At 43.7% G+C, this 14,987-nt stretch overlaps 1 protein-coding gene and 1 long non-coding RNA gene across 2 annotated transcripts; both read left to right on the forward strand.

The window, feature by feature from the left end:
• Positions 1–8,362, forward strand: LOC307167370. Its single transcript, XR_013822766.1, has 3 exons — positions 1–26; positions 192–232; positions 7,022–8,362. It is a non-coding gene; the product is annotated as an uncharacterized lncRNA (long non-coding RNA).
• A 4,342-nt stretch (positions 8,363–12,704) lies between these two features.
• LOC307167846 (myeloid cell surface antigen CD33-like) lies at positions 12,705–13,437 on the forward strand (the record flags this gene model as incomplete). The annotated part of the gene is given in 3 exon segments (XM_079887150.1): positions 12,705–12,836; positions 12,840–13,059; positions 13,166–13,437. Coding segments are annotated over 3 exon segments (624 nt in total).
• Positions 13,438–14,987: the final 1,550 nt, after the last annotated feature.

Here is a 14,987-nt window from a genome sequence, read left to right on the forward strand (position 1 = left end):
TCCTTTTCCTTTTTCTCTTCTTGCAAGTAGGTTATTTTCCCAATCCTCTGCAGATAACTATAAAGTATGTAGCATGTTAAAGTGCTTTAGAAGATAATGAAAAACTGAAATATTTCATATTTATGCACATAATTATGGAAATTCATTTATTTAACCATTTAACTTTGGATTTTGTCTTTATATTGACCAAGGAACATGAAAGCGCAGGTGTTACTTCATTTACTTTTCCAAGGTACAGTGTCTGTTTTTCTCTTTTAGGCATGTTTTGGTTATGTTGTGTCACAATAAAAGTTTATATGAAATTAATAATATAATTGAACAGAAATGTGCATAAATTGAGGCTTTTTCCAGGTTAGTCTAATAAGTGGAATCAAATAGCACATTCCCAAAATCTTACAAATAGAGGGAAAACGCCTCGGTTACGACTGTAACCTCGGTTCCCTGAAGAGGGAACGAGCGTTGCGTCGAGAATGACGCTATGGGGAACGCTTTGCGTGATGACGTCTTGAAGCACATGTAAAATCAGTCCAATGGTGTAGCGGGACGTCAGAGGCGGGTGACGTCACGTACCAGGAAGCTATAAAAGCCGGCCCGAAACAGAAAACGAAAGCTTCGTAAAAGTCTGAAGTCGAGCTGACAGGCATGAAGGAGATATGGCAAGGCGACGCAACGCTCGTTCCCTCTTCAGGGAACCGAGGTTACAGTCGTAACCGAGGCGTTCCCTTTCAAGGGAACTCCCGTTGCGTCGAGAATGACGCTATGGGGAACGTCTATACCAACGCCTCCATAGCTACGAATGTCTGTCCTGTGTGTAATCTAATAGAGCAGCACTAGGATGACAAAACATGAGACCCTGGAGCAGAGTCTAGATCCAAAGAGTAAAACCTGACGAAAGTGTGCGGTGAGGACCAGCCTGCCGCATCACAGACATCCTGTAGTGAAACTCCTGAAAAAAGGGCCTTAGAGGCCGCCATACTCCTTGTAGAGTGCGACCGGACAGCCAAAGGAGAAGGCTGCCCAGCCGCCTCATAAGCAAGTGAGATAGCCTCGACCACCCACTTGCTCATTCTTTGCTTAGACACCGGCCCTCCCTTGTTAGGGGAGCCAAAGCAAACAAACAACTGATCACTTCTGCGCCACAGGGCAGCTCTGTGGACGTAGGCGTCTAACGCCCGAACTGGGCAAAGCAAATTATTAGCCTCCTGGTCCGCATTCTGGAAGGGAGGAGGACAGAAGGCCTGCAGAATAATAGGTCTGGCCACATTAGTGGGGACCTTGGGGACATAACCCGGTCTGGGATGGAGAAAAGCTTTCACCATACCCGGAGCAAACTCTAAGCAGGACGGAGCAACCGACAATGCTTGAATATCCCCAATTCTCTTAAGAGAAGAAATGGCAAGAAGGAAAATAGCTTTCAAAGTCAGAAACTTTTCCGAAACCTCCTCAATGGGCTCAAAGGGGGCCAGGGACAGGCCTTGTAGAGCAATGGACAAGTCCCATGGCGGCACCCTAGAGCGGACTGCAGGCCTCAGCCTCCAAGTGCCACGAAGGAAACGAGATACCAGAGGGTCCTTCCCCACAGACATTACACCCAAAGGAATGTGGTAAGCACCTATGGCCGCCACATAGACCTTTAAAGTGGACGGGGTCAGACCTGCAGTGAACCGGTCCTGCAGGAACTCCAGCACTGTACCAATTGGGCAGTGGACTGGGTCCAACCGACGGTCACTACACCAAGAAGTGAATACTCTCCACTTCAGGGCATAAAGTTTCCTCGTGGAGGGAGCTCTGGACTGTAGAATGGTCTCAACAACCTCAGTTGAGAGACCTGACTCTATGAGCTGGGCCCCCTCAGAGGCCAAGCCCACAGGTTCCACAGTTCTGGGCGGGGGTGAAATATTGAGCCCCCTGCCTGGGACAGAAGGTCTCTCCTGACGGGTAACTCCAGAGGATGCCCGTCGAGGAGGGAGACCAGATCGGGAAACCATACTCTGCCCGGCCAACGCGGGGCTATAAGAAGCAGGCAAACCCGGTCCCTGCGAACTCTCTCCAGAACTCCCGGGAGCAGAGCAACTGGGGGAAAGGCGTACAGACGTAGCCTCGGCCACGTCTGAACCATAGCATCCAGTCCCAGAGGAGCTGGATGTGTGAGGGAGAACCAAAGTGGACAGTGAGACGTCTCTCGAGAAGCAAACAAATCCACTTGTGCTTGGCCGTACTCCCTCCATATCAGCTCCACCACCTCGGGGTGGAGCCTCCATTCCCCGGGCCTCGGCCCCTGCCTCGACAGAGTGTCTGCTCCTATATTCTGAACCCCGGGGATGTAGGCTGCTCTGAGTGACAGCAACTTCCCCTGGGACCACAAGAGGATATGGCGTGCCAGATTTGATAATGGGCGCGAGCGCAAACCCCCTTGGTGGTTGATGTAGGCGACTACCGACGTGTTGTCCGTATGCACTAACACATGGTGTCCCCTGAGGTCTGTGACAAAGCTCCTCAGAGCCCGGAAGACAGCTAACATCTCTAGGCGATTGATATGCCAGGAACGATGATGGTCTTCCCACAGACCTTGAGCTGAGCGACCCTCCAGGATCGCTCCCCAACCCGTGAGGGAAGCATCCGTCGTTAGCAGTCTGCGACGACAAGAAGCTCCCAACACTGGGCCCTGGGACAGGAACCAAGGTTTCTTCCACATAACCAAGGCACGTAGGCATCGCCGCGTGACCTTGATTGTGCGAAATGGGTTGCCCCTCGGGGAAAACCCCCTGGTCCTGAGCCACCACTGCAGGGGCCTCATGTGCAGCAGTCCAAAAGGTATCACGTTGGAAGCTGCTGCCATGAGACCCAACAGTCTCTGGAACTGTTTGACAGTGAGTAGCTGGCCTAGCTTTACACTTTTCACAGCTGCAAGGATGGACTCTATACGTGGCGGTGACAGGCGCGCCTGCATAGACACTGAGTCCCAAACCACGCCTAGGAAAGTGGTTCTCTGGAGTGGAGAAAGCACACTCTTCTTGGCGTTCAGCCGTAACCCCAGCTCTTTCATGTGGGCGAGAACAACATCTCGATGTTGAACCGCCAACTGATGCGACTGAGCTAAAATCAACCAATCGTCGATGTAGTTCATGATGCGAATCCCCTGAAGGCGCAGAGGCGCCAGAGCTGCATCCATACATTTCGTGAAAGTGCGGGGTGATAAAGCTAGGCCGAATGGAAGAACACGATATTGGTATGCTTTGCCCCCGAAAGCAAACCTCAGGAACTTCCAATGACACGGACGGATGGAAATATGGAAATATGCGTCCTTGAGATCTATCGTGACAAACCAGTCCTCGGACCTGATCTGTGGCACGATCTGTCTCAATGTCAACATTTTGAACTTGAGCTGCATGACTGACTCGTTCAGAACTCGAAGATCCAAAATGGGACGCAATCCCCCGTCCTTTTTTGGAACTATGAAGTACCGGCTGTAAAACCCGGTTTCCCTGTCGGAGGGAGGTACATATTCTATGGCCCCTTTCTCTAACAGAGTGTTTACTTCCTGTTCCATAACCAGAACCTGCTCGGGGCCCACCACTGTGGGTAGGACCCCCATAAACCGAGGTGGGCGTTTCTTGAATTGTATCTGATACCCTTTTTCTACGGTCTGCAGGACCCAACGAGAAACATTTGACAGTAGCTTCCACGCTGTCAAAGATTCTACTAGAGGTACCAGCCTCTCGAGACTGGTTTCTGGATTTTGTTGTTGTTGAGCAGTCAATTCGACGCCCTGTAACGGCGCACCGGCAGGGAGCGACCGAACAGACTGCTCTAACACCCTCCTCGGAGGGGGCGGGCATCCCGAGGCCACTACGTTTCCGGGTGGTCCTTGAGATATGTGCTCGCCGGAGACCGCTGCGCCCTGTAACACCGATGGCGGCAGGGTTGGCAGAACGGTCCCCTGAGGGTACCGAAGAGAGACGGGCACCGTAAAAAGAGGTGTTAACCGCTCTGCTTCGGGGGGGACTACCCTCATTAATCCTGAGCCCTCGGACGTCAGGATTTCTTCCCAGCAGCCTTCTTGGCGGTAATAACGGTCCGCAGATCCGTTCTACCCCTCGAAGACTGCTGGGTTTGAGCGCGCCCTCCGTGTCCCCGAGATTTTTGTGGGGGAGCACGGGAGGACACGCTCTGCTTCTGAGTGGCACGATGCTCAGCACCCTTTTTAGAGGAGTGAGGCTGCTCCCGCTCAGCAGCCTCATAGAAAGAACGGCGGGGAAGAAGCTTTTGAAGAGCAGATGCTTGTTTAGCGGCTTCTTGTGATTTTGCAACCGCAATATTTACTGCATCCCCAAATAACCCGGCAGTGGAAACCGGAGCGTCTAACAGAACATGCTTTTCTTTGTCCTTAATATCGCTCAGGTTGAGCCACAGATGCCTCTCAGTGGCCACCAGGGCTGCCATAGACCGCCCGATAGATTTAGCGGTCTCCTTGGTGGCTCTGAGAGAAACATCCGTGGCTCTGCGCAGTTCAGCCACAGTGTCGGGACCGATTCCCCCGCCCTCCTCTAAATCCCCCAATAATTCTGCCTGATAGGCTTGTAAAATGGACATCGTATGCAGACACGCTGCAGCTTGACCAGCGGCTGCATACGACTTATTAATCAGGGTAGATGTCAACTTTACTGGCTTTGAGGGAAGTGTAGGAGCCTTCAGGGAAGATGCCGTTGCTGGAGAGAGATAGCCCGCGAGCGTCTCTTCCACCTTCGGCATCTCCCCATAACCATGCTCTTTATATTGTGAAATGGTGGAATATAGAGAGGTGTGTGGTGTGTAAACTTTGTGAGAGACTGGTCTCCCCCACGATCTCGACACCTCGGTGTGGAGATCGGGGAAAAACGGCAGGCTCCTACGCTCGGAATGAGCACGAGATGGCAGGAAGCGTTCGTCGAGTTTGCTTTTTGAACGAACGTCCTGCCTATCCTCTGGCCACTCAATAGACAATCTGTCAACTGCTCTCGTGATCACATCGAGCAGTTCTTCAAAAGCATGAGACTGAGGTGGCGAATCCTCAGACTCAGCATCAATACTTACAACATCCAACTCCTCAGAGCTGGATAGTTGCAGTACTGGTGCCTCTATCGGGGGGGAAGTAACCGCAACGCGTGCTTCCACACCCTGATGAGAGGCACTGGATCTATCAGAAGGAGGCTGAGATAAGGCAGAGCCCGTCTCAACATCCACTGATAGATCCATCTGCGAACCCCAGGTCTGAGATCGACGCCGTGCCTCGGCAGCAGCGGGACCAAAGCCCTGGGGAACGTGGTCGGGATTGAACCGAGCCAAGCGGGATCGGAGCGTACGCAATGGAAGCGCACAGCAATGCTCACAGTCACCACCCTCGAGTGCTGACTGGGCATGCTCCTCTCCCAAACAAACAACACAAAGAGTGTGTGTGTCACCTCCCGTTAAATAACGCGGGCAGGGATGGACACACACTCTAAACTGCTGCTTGCTCGCCATACTGAATATAATATATATATATACAGACAACACCAAATAAGACAGACAGATTTCAACACAGAGCGCTACTGAAGACTCAGAAAGCTTTCGTTTTCTGTTTCGGGCCGGCTTTTATAGCTTCCTGGTACGTGACGTCACCCGCCTCTGACGTCCCGCTACACCATTGGACTGATTTTACATGTGCTTCAAGACGTCATCACGCAAAGCGTTCCCCATAGCGTCATTCTCGACGCAACGGGAGTTCTCTTGAAAGGGAACTTTAACCTACACATAGCAGTCAAAACCGAATTATAAATGTCGTCTGATTCACACTCACAGGCTTATTCATGTTTTATTCAGGAATAAAATAATATAACACTATAAAACAGACATTAATATCCTCAATTCAATCAACATTTGAAAGAAACAGTCAAACCCACAAACCAATGTGCAGAAGCATTAGCCCATGTAAATTGTGCCTGTGTGGCATTTCGAGGGCATTGTTGAGGGTAGGAAATACATGTGCCTTCAAGGTGGCGATATCAAAGAACTACAAACAAGATGAATCCTTCCTAAAAACTACAACACACAGATCACCTACTAGTATACAAATTCAGTATAATTGTCATGAAATAGCTGAAAACAATCTCTGACTTCTCATAGACCTAAACGTTTTTAGGCTTAGACTATAAATGAAAAGAGTTATTTCTAATTGCAAAACTACTGAGGAAGAGTGAATACATTTTTACTCCGACTCACAGAAGCTGAAGTAGCTCTAAATGTCAGTGATAGACCTCTTCCAAATCAGAAGGAAACTACAACATTATCATCATGCTGTTGGAATGCTCTCCCCACCCTCATCCGGAATGCAGAATCCCTGACAACATTCAAAAGACAACAGAAAACTCATTTCTTCCATGAGAACTTAACCTTAAAACAAAAACAAAAAACCTTTCTTTCCTTTTCCTTTAATCCTCCCTTATCATGCTAATGCTACTCTGAACAATGCCTGAACTTCGTATTTTGAGCACTTCTTGCGTTGTTTTTGCCTCTTCATGATGACTTGCTTAATTTAGTCCTAAATTGTAAGTCGCTTTGGACAAAAGCGTCTGCTTAAATGACTAAATGTAAATGTAAAATGAAAATGTAAATCATAGACACTCTCGTGACTGAACATGCAGTCAATTTCATTGCTCACCAACTCGAGGAAACAGTACGCCTGCAGCCTTACAGAGGGATTGACACATGTTGGTAAATGGTGATCAATGTTCTTTCTCAAGGAGATTTAGTCGAGATACCAAGAGAAGAACGTTTATGTTGAGATCAAAAGACAATTAACAAAAAAAAAATCCCAATAGTATGGCTTCTTATATGTTTTCCGTAGTCACGGAGAGCTGAATCTTCTGTCTCAAACTACTACGTTTCGTGTATAATGTCCTGTGTACTAACAGAAAACAATAAGAGTGAAATAAAATTCTAAAAATGCCAGCTTCAATGAACAAACAGCCATTAATGACTCTTCTTGACTTTTGTCCCACAGGTGTACAGGGGCCGTAGCCTACTTCCCAGAAGTCAATTGTTGAAATTTCTGTCGAATTTGAACCACTGAATTTGCGTAAGCGAATTTGTAAAGCGAAATAAAATGGACCGAAAATTGCCTGTTGAATATTATTGTCATAGATTCACCAGATCAGCACGCTCTGCCCACTCGTTCACTCTCCCCGGAATTCTGATTCACCGCACCTGCACTTCATCATCAACACACTATAAAGAGACACTTCTCCTTCACTTCCTTGTCTGGTCTCGTCCTTACGTGAATCTACAGACTCTACTCGATACTTATTGATTCCTACCTCGAAGATTTCTCACCTGAACTTCTTCTCCGATCATCCGCTTCCCGTCTTCCGTCTTTGTTTCCTGCCATCAGCCCGCCGAATCCTCTTCCATCACCTGCAAACAAGATATCAAGATTATCGTTCAGCTAAGTTCATCCAGTTCTGATTCTCCAATTCATACTCGCCAGTCTCCCCTGTTGTTCCACTCCGTGCCTCTGTTCAATAAAACTGTTTTGAACTATTTACCTGTCTGCTTCTCTCTGTATCGTGCAATTATAGGCTGTATTTTTAAACAGAATAAATATTTTGGAAGTGAAATCTGAAAGGTGAATATGGCTTATTTAATTTAATTATGAGACTGTGTGTGAAATGTTTTTTAATTAAAATATTCACAGCTTAAATATACAACCATGTTGAATTTCAGCCCTAAAAATACAATGCATTAAAATGCAAGCAGGGTTAATGCAATGCATTTTTTTCAAGGAGTGCAGTTCAACAAGCTTTTTTTGTGTGTTTTTCAAAAACATGTGTCATTGTTTTACTTCCATAGTTGTCCAACTTTTCAAACTTTCAAATTTTTTATGTTTATATTTGATGAACTACACTGGTGATTAAGGGCTGCACAATAAATCATATTTTAGGCATAATTGTCTGCAATATTTGCCTGCTGGTTATTTATTCTTTCAAACTTTAATTTTCATTTGACACTTGCATTTTCTTGCATTGATAAAATTACTCCAAGCTTTCATGCTTGCGGTTGCCAGATGTCAAGAGTTTAAATCCCCCAATCTGAGCTTTGGTTTTTAATGGATACATTTTCTGCCCAGTGTTTGACTTAATCCTCCCAACCACAGCACACATACTCTTTCTGAACTGAGAAAAAAGTGCTATTGATCTGAAAGCACAGGCAAACATGTAAGTAGGAATTGGCAATTTCCACTGTGATATTTTGTTCAAATGAAACTGTAACACAGCCAGTCTGTTTTCTTTCACACTAATATTTTTGCTGTTTGCTTTATGACGTCAAATAAACCATGCCTCTCTTGATTTGTGCTGATGTGAAAGTCCAATAATTTTCAGAGTTTCTGAAATGACAATAATTGTGATTAATAGTCATTATTTTTTAGCAAAATAATTGTGCATATTATCATTTTGATCATTAGCTATCGTGCAGCCCTACTGTTGGTTATACTGCTGACATGACATGAGGAACTGACTTCATACATCCTCAAAGATGACCCAAGTTTGTTAAAAATAATTTAAAAGTGGCTCAAAAAAGGTTACAAAGTTAGTTAAAAAAAACACTCTAGTATCATTTGTTTGCAGAGGTCACTCTGTTTTTATCTAATGCAATGAAAATTCAGACATTTTAAGTGTCCAACTTTAGAGCTACTGTATTACATATAATATATAAAAAATGATATAATGTACAGTACTAAGTATAATGTGTCTGTGAATTATAGCAAGTCCACAGCAGCCGAGCATCAATATTTATGGAGGTGAAAGGACGGGTGACAACATCACAGTAATATGTTCGACTAACCACACATGTCCATACAGCAAACCAGACATCATTCTGAGCGGTACTGAAGGATCTGTTCACTTAGACAATGAGCATCTTAAATCCAATTCCTCTCAGATATCACAGCAATGAAACTAGGTTACAACTGGGGAAATAACAAATACAGTAGGATTAAGTATGGGCGTTAATAGTTGGGAGAAAATATGATGCGTAATAAAGATTAGATCTGCATTTGGTCTTAAAGAGGCAGCAGTCTAATAATCCTGCTGACGATTGCTCCATTAATGTGAATCAAATAACAAAAGGCAAAGAGAAAATCACTCGCAGCTCTTGAATGATATAAGCTTCTATATCTAACGTTATCTATGATAAAATATGCAGTGTTATTTTAAATCTGACCTTAGATGTCTTTTTAGCCCATATTACTCCTGAACAGTAATGTCAGTAGTAGACATTACTGAAATTAAAGCACTGGGTATATAATTTGTATATTTGTTTAATTGTATACTTTTTTTTTTTGTTTGACCATGTGTTTGTACTTTGTTTTTGGTCTCCTATGTCTTCTGAATATAAAACACAAAAGCCACCCTTCTGCATAACATAGCCTATGTTTTATTTGTTTTGTTAAAGCATTGCTTTTTCTTTTGCTATAGATATTTATTTTACATTTCAAAATATGAAGCAATATTAATTGTGTTCTAAATTATTTTTTCCCCCTTTTTTTAATATAACAAAAAGAACCGATAAGAATACCGTACCGCAGTGGTTCTCAATTCCAGTCCTCGTGACCCACTGCTCTGCACATTTTGTATGTCTCTCTTATCTGACACACTCAGTTCAGTTCATGGAGTCTCTCCTAATGATCTGGTTCAGGTGTGTTAAATAAGGGAGACATACAAAATGTGCAGAGCAGTGGGTCAAGAGGACTGGAATTGAGAACCACTGCCATACCGGATCGATAAGGAGTATTGGTAAGAGTAGTTATACCGAATGATACGTCCCTATTGGCAGCAACGAATTAAAAGTTATGGCCAATTTAACTGTGATTAAATTCAGTATACGTCTGCCATATGTTGCCACCCCTCAAAAATTCCTGCCCCCCTCTCGCCACCCCATAAATATTTTTCTAGATCCGCCCCTGATCAAGAGTTGTGTATTTCTGAAACGTTTGTGCTACGGCAGGGTGGTCCCCCCTGCACACTTTCATCAGGTCTTATTGTGTGAATGTGGAGTCAACCCCAGGGTCTCTTAGGTCCTCTCGGGGTGACCTGTACTCTCAGTATGGCGGCATGGATATTGACGTTTTCCATTGCGTCAACACCATGAAATGTGTCTCATTCCCATTCTCAGAGAACTAGGTAATATACATAACTCAGAGAAGTATTTTATATCCTTTCAGCGTACATCAGTTGTGCACTTGTGATTGTGGTGCATTGTGGGATTGAAAGAGTACACTTGATAATATCCACTATGATTTCAGACACCACTACAAATGTCTGTCCCCTCAAATAGTGCCGTATTTAAAGGAGACATATCATGCTTTTAAATTGTTCCTTTTTACATAAAAATCATACATTTGTGGTCTATATAAAGCGGAACTGCAATGCTTGGGTCTGAATTCCTCATTATTATAGCTCCACAGGCCCCTTTTCTACCCCTTTTCTGATCTGCGTCTGAGAGCAACTCGTTTTGGTGCGGTCTCTTTAAATACAACTGAGACACTTCATACCCCACCCCCTCTCCAGGTTGCAGAGGTTCAACTCCACCCCGTTCGGCCATTTTTGTAGTTTGATAGCAGAGATACGATTATCTAGTTAGATTATCTAACTTTTTATTCACACGTTATTAACAAAATGTCAACAACGGAAGATGTTGTCCAGCCAGCCTTACATGTTCGAGCCAGAGTCGGAGCAGGAGCGAGATGAAAATGAAGACGACGAACCTGCAGAACAACGTCTTCATATGGATGTATCGCAATGGTGTGTACTGTATTTACACATGAAACTTTGGTCTTCCGACCTTTTACCACCGTGTCGATTTATATTGATTAATATGTGCGAGGGAGAGAGAGAGCAAGACAGCGTCTAGTTTGGAGACGGTGTCTTGTTTACACTTTCGCCTGGCTCTGAAGAGAGAGAGTGAGCGCGCGCGCGACCGGGTCTCTCTCTCTGCTCGTTCTTTCAGTTAAACATGCGCCACAAGCGTGGCAGTTCATCTACATTAGACGGTGTAATGAAGCGTGTGGGTTACTACATCCAACAACCGAACATTTTAACTTACCCTCTCGTAACTTCTGCATCCTTTAGCTTGGAATACAAAATTGCAGCGAGAACTAGAAATGGCGGATTGCTCGAAGTGTTGGGCCGGAAGTCAATGTCCTTATTTGGCAGTTCCGCTGCAAATACTGTGACGTAATAGTTCAAAAAACGTCATAGATAACAGAAAAATCGGAACAGGTTGAAAAATATGACCAAAACAGAATATAAAGATATCAACGAGGCACCTGAAGAGAATAATTTCATATTTTCTGTACTTCTAAACACTCCAAATATACAACAAAATGCATTTAAGGGCTAAAAAAGTGCATTTGGCATGATATGTCCCCTTTAAGGGTATAGTGGGCGAATTCGGACACACTTCTGGTTTAATAGCACAGTACCCTTGAGTATTGAGGCTTGTTACTGCATTTAATACTAATATGTTTTAATAAGACTCAAATGTGACACTTCACTAACACCAAAACCAACCATAAATAAAGCAGCCTAAAATGTTTTTACTTATTGTTTTCTACTCATTCTTTTACAGAGTATCAGAAGTGTTCTCCAAAACACCAGGCACTCTTCTGAAATCACCTTGCTGCGATCGCAAGAGAGCACTTCAGTGGTGCAGCGTATTATTCAGTTGAGACACTTTAGTGCTATGACCCAGAATGCTCACAGAAGTGTTATCTGATTTAAATTATTTTATTCCTTTGTTTTGCTTGTTGTTGTCGTCTGTTGCCATTGAACAAGCAAGATGTGATGGTTGGTCGTGTTGTATTTGTCCTGCCCTTCCTCCAATGTGATTGGATGGCTGGGTAAAAAGTGACAATGATGAGCGCTGTGCTTTACCCAAAGTTGGAAATTTTTCAACTCTTGGCATCCAGTGCAGAATTCAGTGACCCACAGAATTAAGTGACCCTAGAAGGTGCTGTAGTGATGTTAGGGTTAGAATTGGCATTAGGAACAGGTGGGATTAGCTCAAATACAGTGCCTACTAAGGTCCCGTATTCCAGTGGGTCACAGAATTTGGCACAACGCAAGAAAAAAACGGCAAGCGTTCAGTGTGAGATGGGGGATGTGCGCAACAAACTTTTGTATTCTGTAAAACAGATTGCATCGTTGTTTTACTCAAGATACCTTCAAAGGAGTGAGCAAATATGAGCATAATGCAGATTGATAGCAAAAAAAAAAAAAATTCTTCTCAATAACATTTAAATATTAAAATCACATAAAAAAACACAGTCTTAAAAAGAACTAGCTAGGTTAGCTGATTACCTTAAAAGTCTATTGATATCGCTCTCAGTTAGTACTACTGTTAACACTTTTTTTCCAGTAAGGAGACGCTATGAGACCAGTTATCCTGTTTGTTCATCTGTCATTCGCCATAAACCCTATAGACGCTCAGCACCATCACACTGCTGGCATTTTTAAATATGCGGCGTTCCCATTTAAAACAATTGAAAACAATATGCTGGCTTTGGTGGACTCACGACCTTACGCTACTCTCATATTTATATTATTGTTCTGCGCTCATTATTATTAATAAAAAATAATACTTTCAGTTCTGTAATATCGATTAATCCCATTAATTAACTCATTAATTATATGGGATATGTCATTTTAGACCAAAATCAGGCGGACGTGATGCTCAAGATCACAGCGTTGATTCGTTCCTGTGTGGTAATACCGTGCAGTTTCAAGATGGAAAAGGAATATGTCACCGGCCTCCAGTTTCTTTGAGTCACCAGAAAAGATGGCTACATGTCCCATACTAATAAGGGCAACATCTTAGACAACTTCAAAGGCCGCACAAGGCTCCTGGGAAACCCGGATGAACAGGACTGTACTGTGGAGATGGATGATGTGCAAACTCATGACAACGGGCCATTCTGCTTCACAGCAGAAAAAGAAAACGAGAAATACAGTTTCAACAACAGCTGTGTGTTCATTATAATGCGCGGTGAGGATTTGTACTTATACTTGTGAAAAGTTGCATTTACACCAAGTGTAATTCATTCATCACCTCCCAGAACTAATATAACATATTTGTGTTTCTTGTTAAAAAGCTTCTCCCAACAATCCTGTGATGTCATCCCTCCCTGAAGACATCGATCCCGGGACACGCGTCACCGTCAAATGCTCAGTCAACCACACATGCTCCTCTCACCCTCCCAAAATCAGCTGGAGCGTCCCAACAGCCCAAGAAACTATCAGCCACAATCACATGGGTGGAGGCGTCTGGGAAACAGTGTCAGCTGTGACCTTCATTCCAACTGGATATGAAGAGAAAGTTGAAATTATCTGCAGTGCCAGCTTTTGGGGTGGTAAAACAGAATAATACTGCCTTCCTGAGTGTTGACCCTTTTGCACGTAAAAATTTCTAGCTGAGCCCTCAGCATGAGTTTTTTAAGGTGACCATTATTTTTGAACATATCATCTTATTTCCATGGCAATGCATCATGCTTGTCATGTGACACACCACAGCTACAATAGTGCTGTATGACAGATGTATTGTTTTTATTTAGATTTTTTATTCAAAATAATCACAAACTTGTTAACTATATCATGAACTATATCATCTGATATTACGAATATAATAAATATATATAAGTGAAATATATGTGTTTTGTTGCTTAGAAACCTTTATAATGATCATGTTAGTTGATCTACAGAATAATGCACGACGGGCGCCGCCATGTTAGTTTGCACCACAATTAAAGGGATAGTTCACCCCAAAATGAAAATTAGCCCATGATTTACTCACCCTGAAGCCATCCTAGGTGTATATGACATTCTTCTTTCATATGAATGCAATCGGAATTATATAAAAAAAAAATGTCCTGGCTTTTCCAAGCTTGATAATGGGAGTGAATGGCTGTTTGACTTTGGAAGTGAATTAAAGCACATCTATTCATGATTAAAGTGCTTGACACAGATCTGCAGGGGTTAAAGCCCATGTTGCAGGTTAACCACCACTGTCGATTAATGGGTACATAAATCACTCAAGATATGTATATCATTTTTAAAATGTCCCAAAAATGGTCTTAAAGACTAGTTTTTTACGTTTTTGGTATTAAGGGGTTTTTTTTACGCAATTCAGTGATGACGTCACGTTGGGGAGAAGTGGAGGAAAGGTAGCCTCAGCCTAGTATTATGGTGTGTTCAAGCCATCTCGTATAGATCGTATTTACGAGTTGAACGCAATTGAACGCCCCCACAATGTCGTAAATACTTAATAATTAAATGCATGGTCCAAAGAGAATGAGTGGAGAGTTGGTGAAGTGTCCTGGACTGGTGAGTTGCTATCATTTAGCAACGCAGCAATGAGCACTGGAGGTATAGTCTACGAGCAGCAGTGCACAATAACGACACATTTTTTTATTTTATTTTTTTACTGTCATTGAATAGCACCGAGTGAAAAATCAACGTTTTCTTTATATCTAGTGGCAGTGATCATGGCGTTAGTTCAGATGAGTACCGGTAACCTTTGTCATAGTGTTGTAGTACTGGTAAACTTTGTCTTTGTCATCTAGAAATAGAAGGCATCATGCTAGCTATATGGGCGTTTCTAAGCGTTTTTCTCTTCCTCCGGTGAAAATGTTGTTGCAAACGTAGCCGCCGCGTGCCTGTCGCTGTGTTTGGCAGGTGCTTGTGTGGGCGCCGGCGATGCATACACCCAATAAACCCATGGAAACTGCGTTGGAAAGCTTGTTGTGCTGTAGGGAAGTGAGTGCGTTTTGGTAACGTTAGCTGGTCGAGCTCACCCCGCGACCAGATGTGACGTGCCTCACTCAGCATCCAGAGTTTTTACACCCAGCACAAACAGTAGTTCGCCATTGTCAATCTACCTATATATTTCTATATATTTATCTATTTAGCTGCTAGCTA

The sequence above is a fragment of the Squalius cephalus genome (assembly GCF_949319135.1).
Source record: "Squalius cephalus genome assembly, chromosome: 11".
NCBI classification, from domain to species: Eukaryota; Metazoa; Chordata; class Actinopteri; order Cypriniformes; family Leuciscidae; genus Squalius; species Squalius cephalus.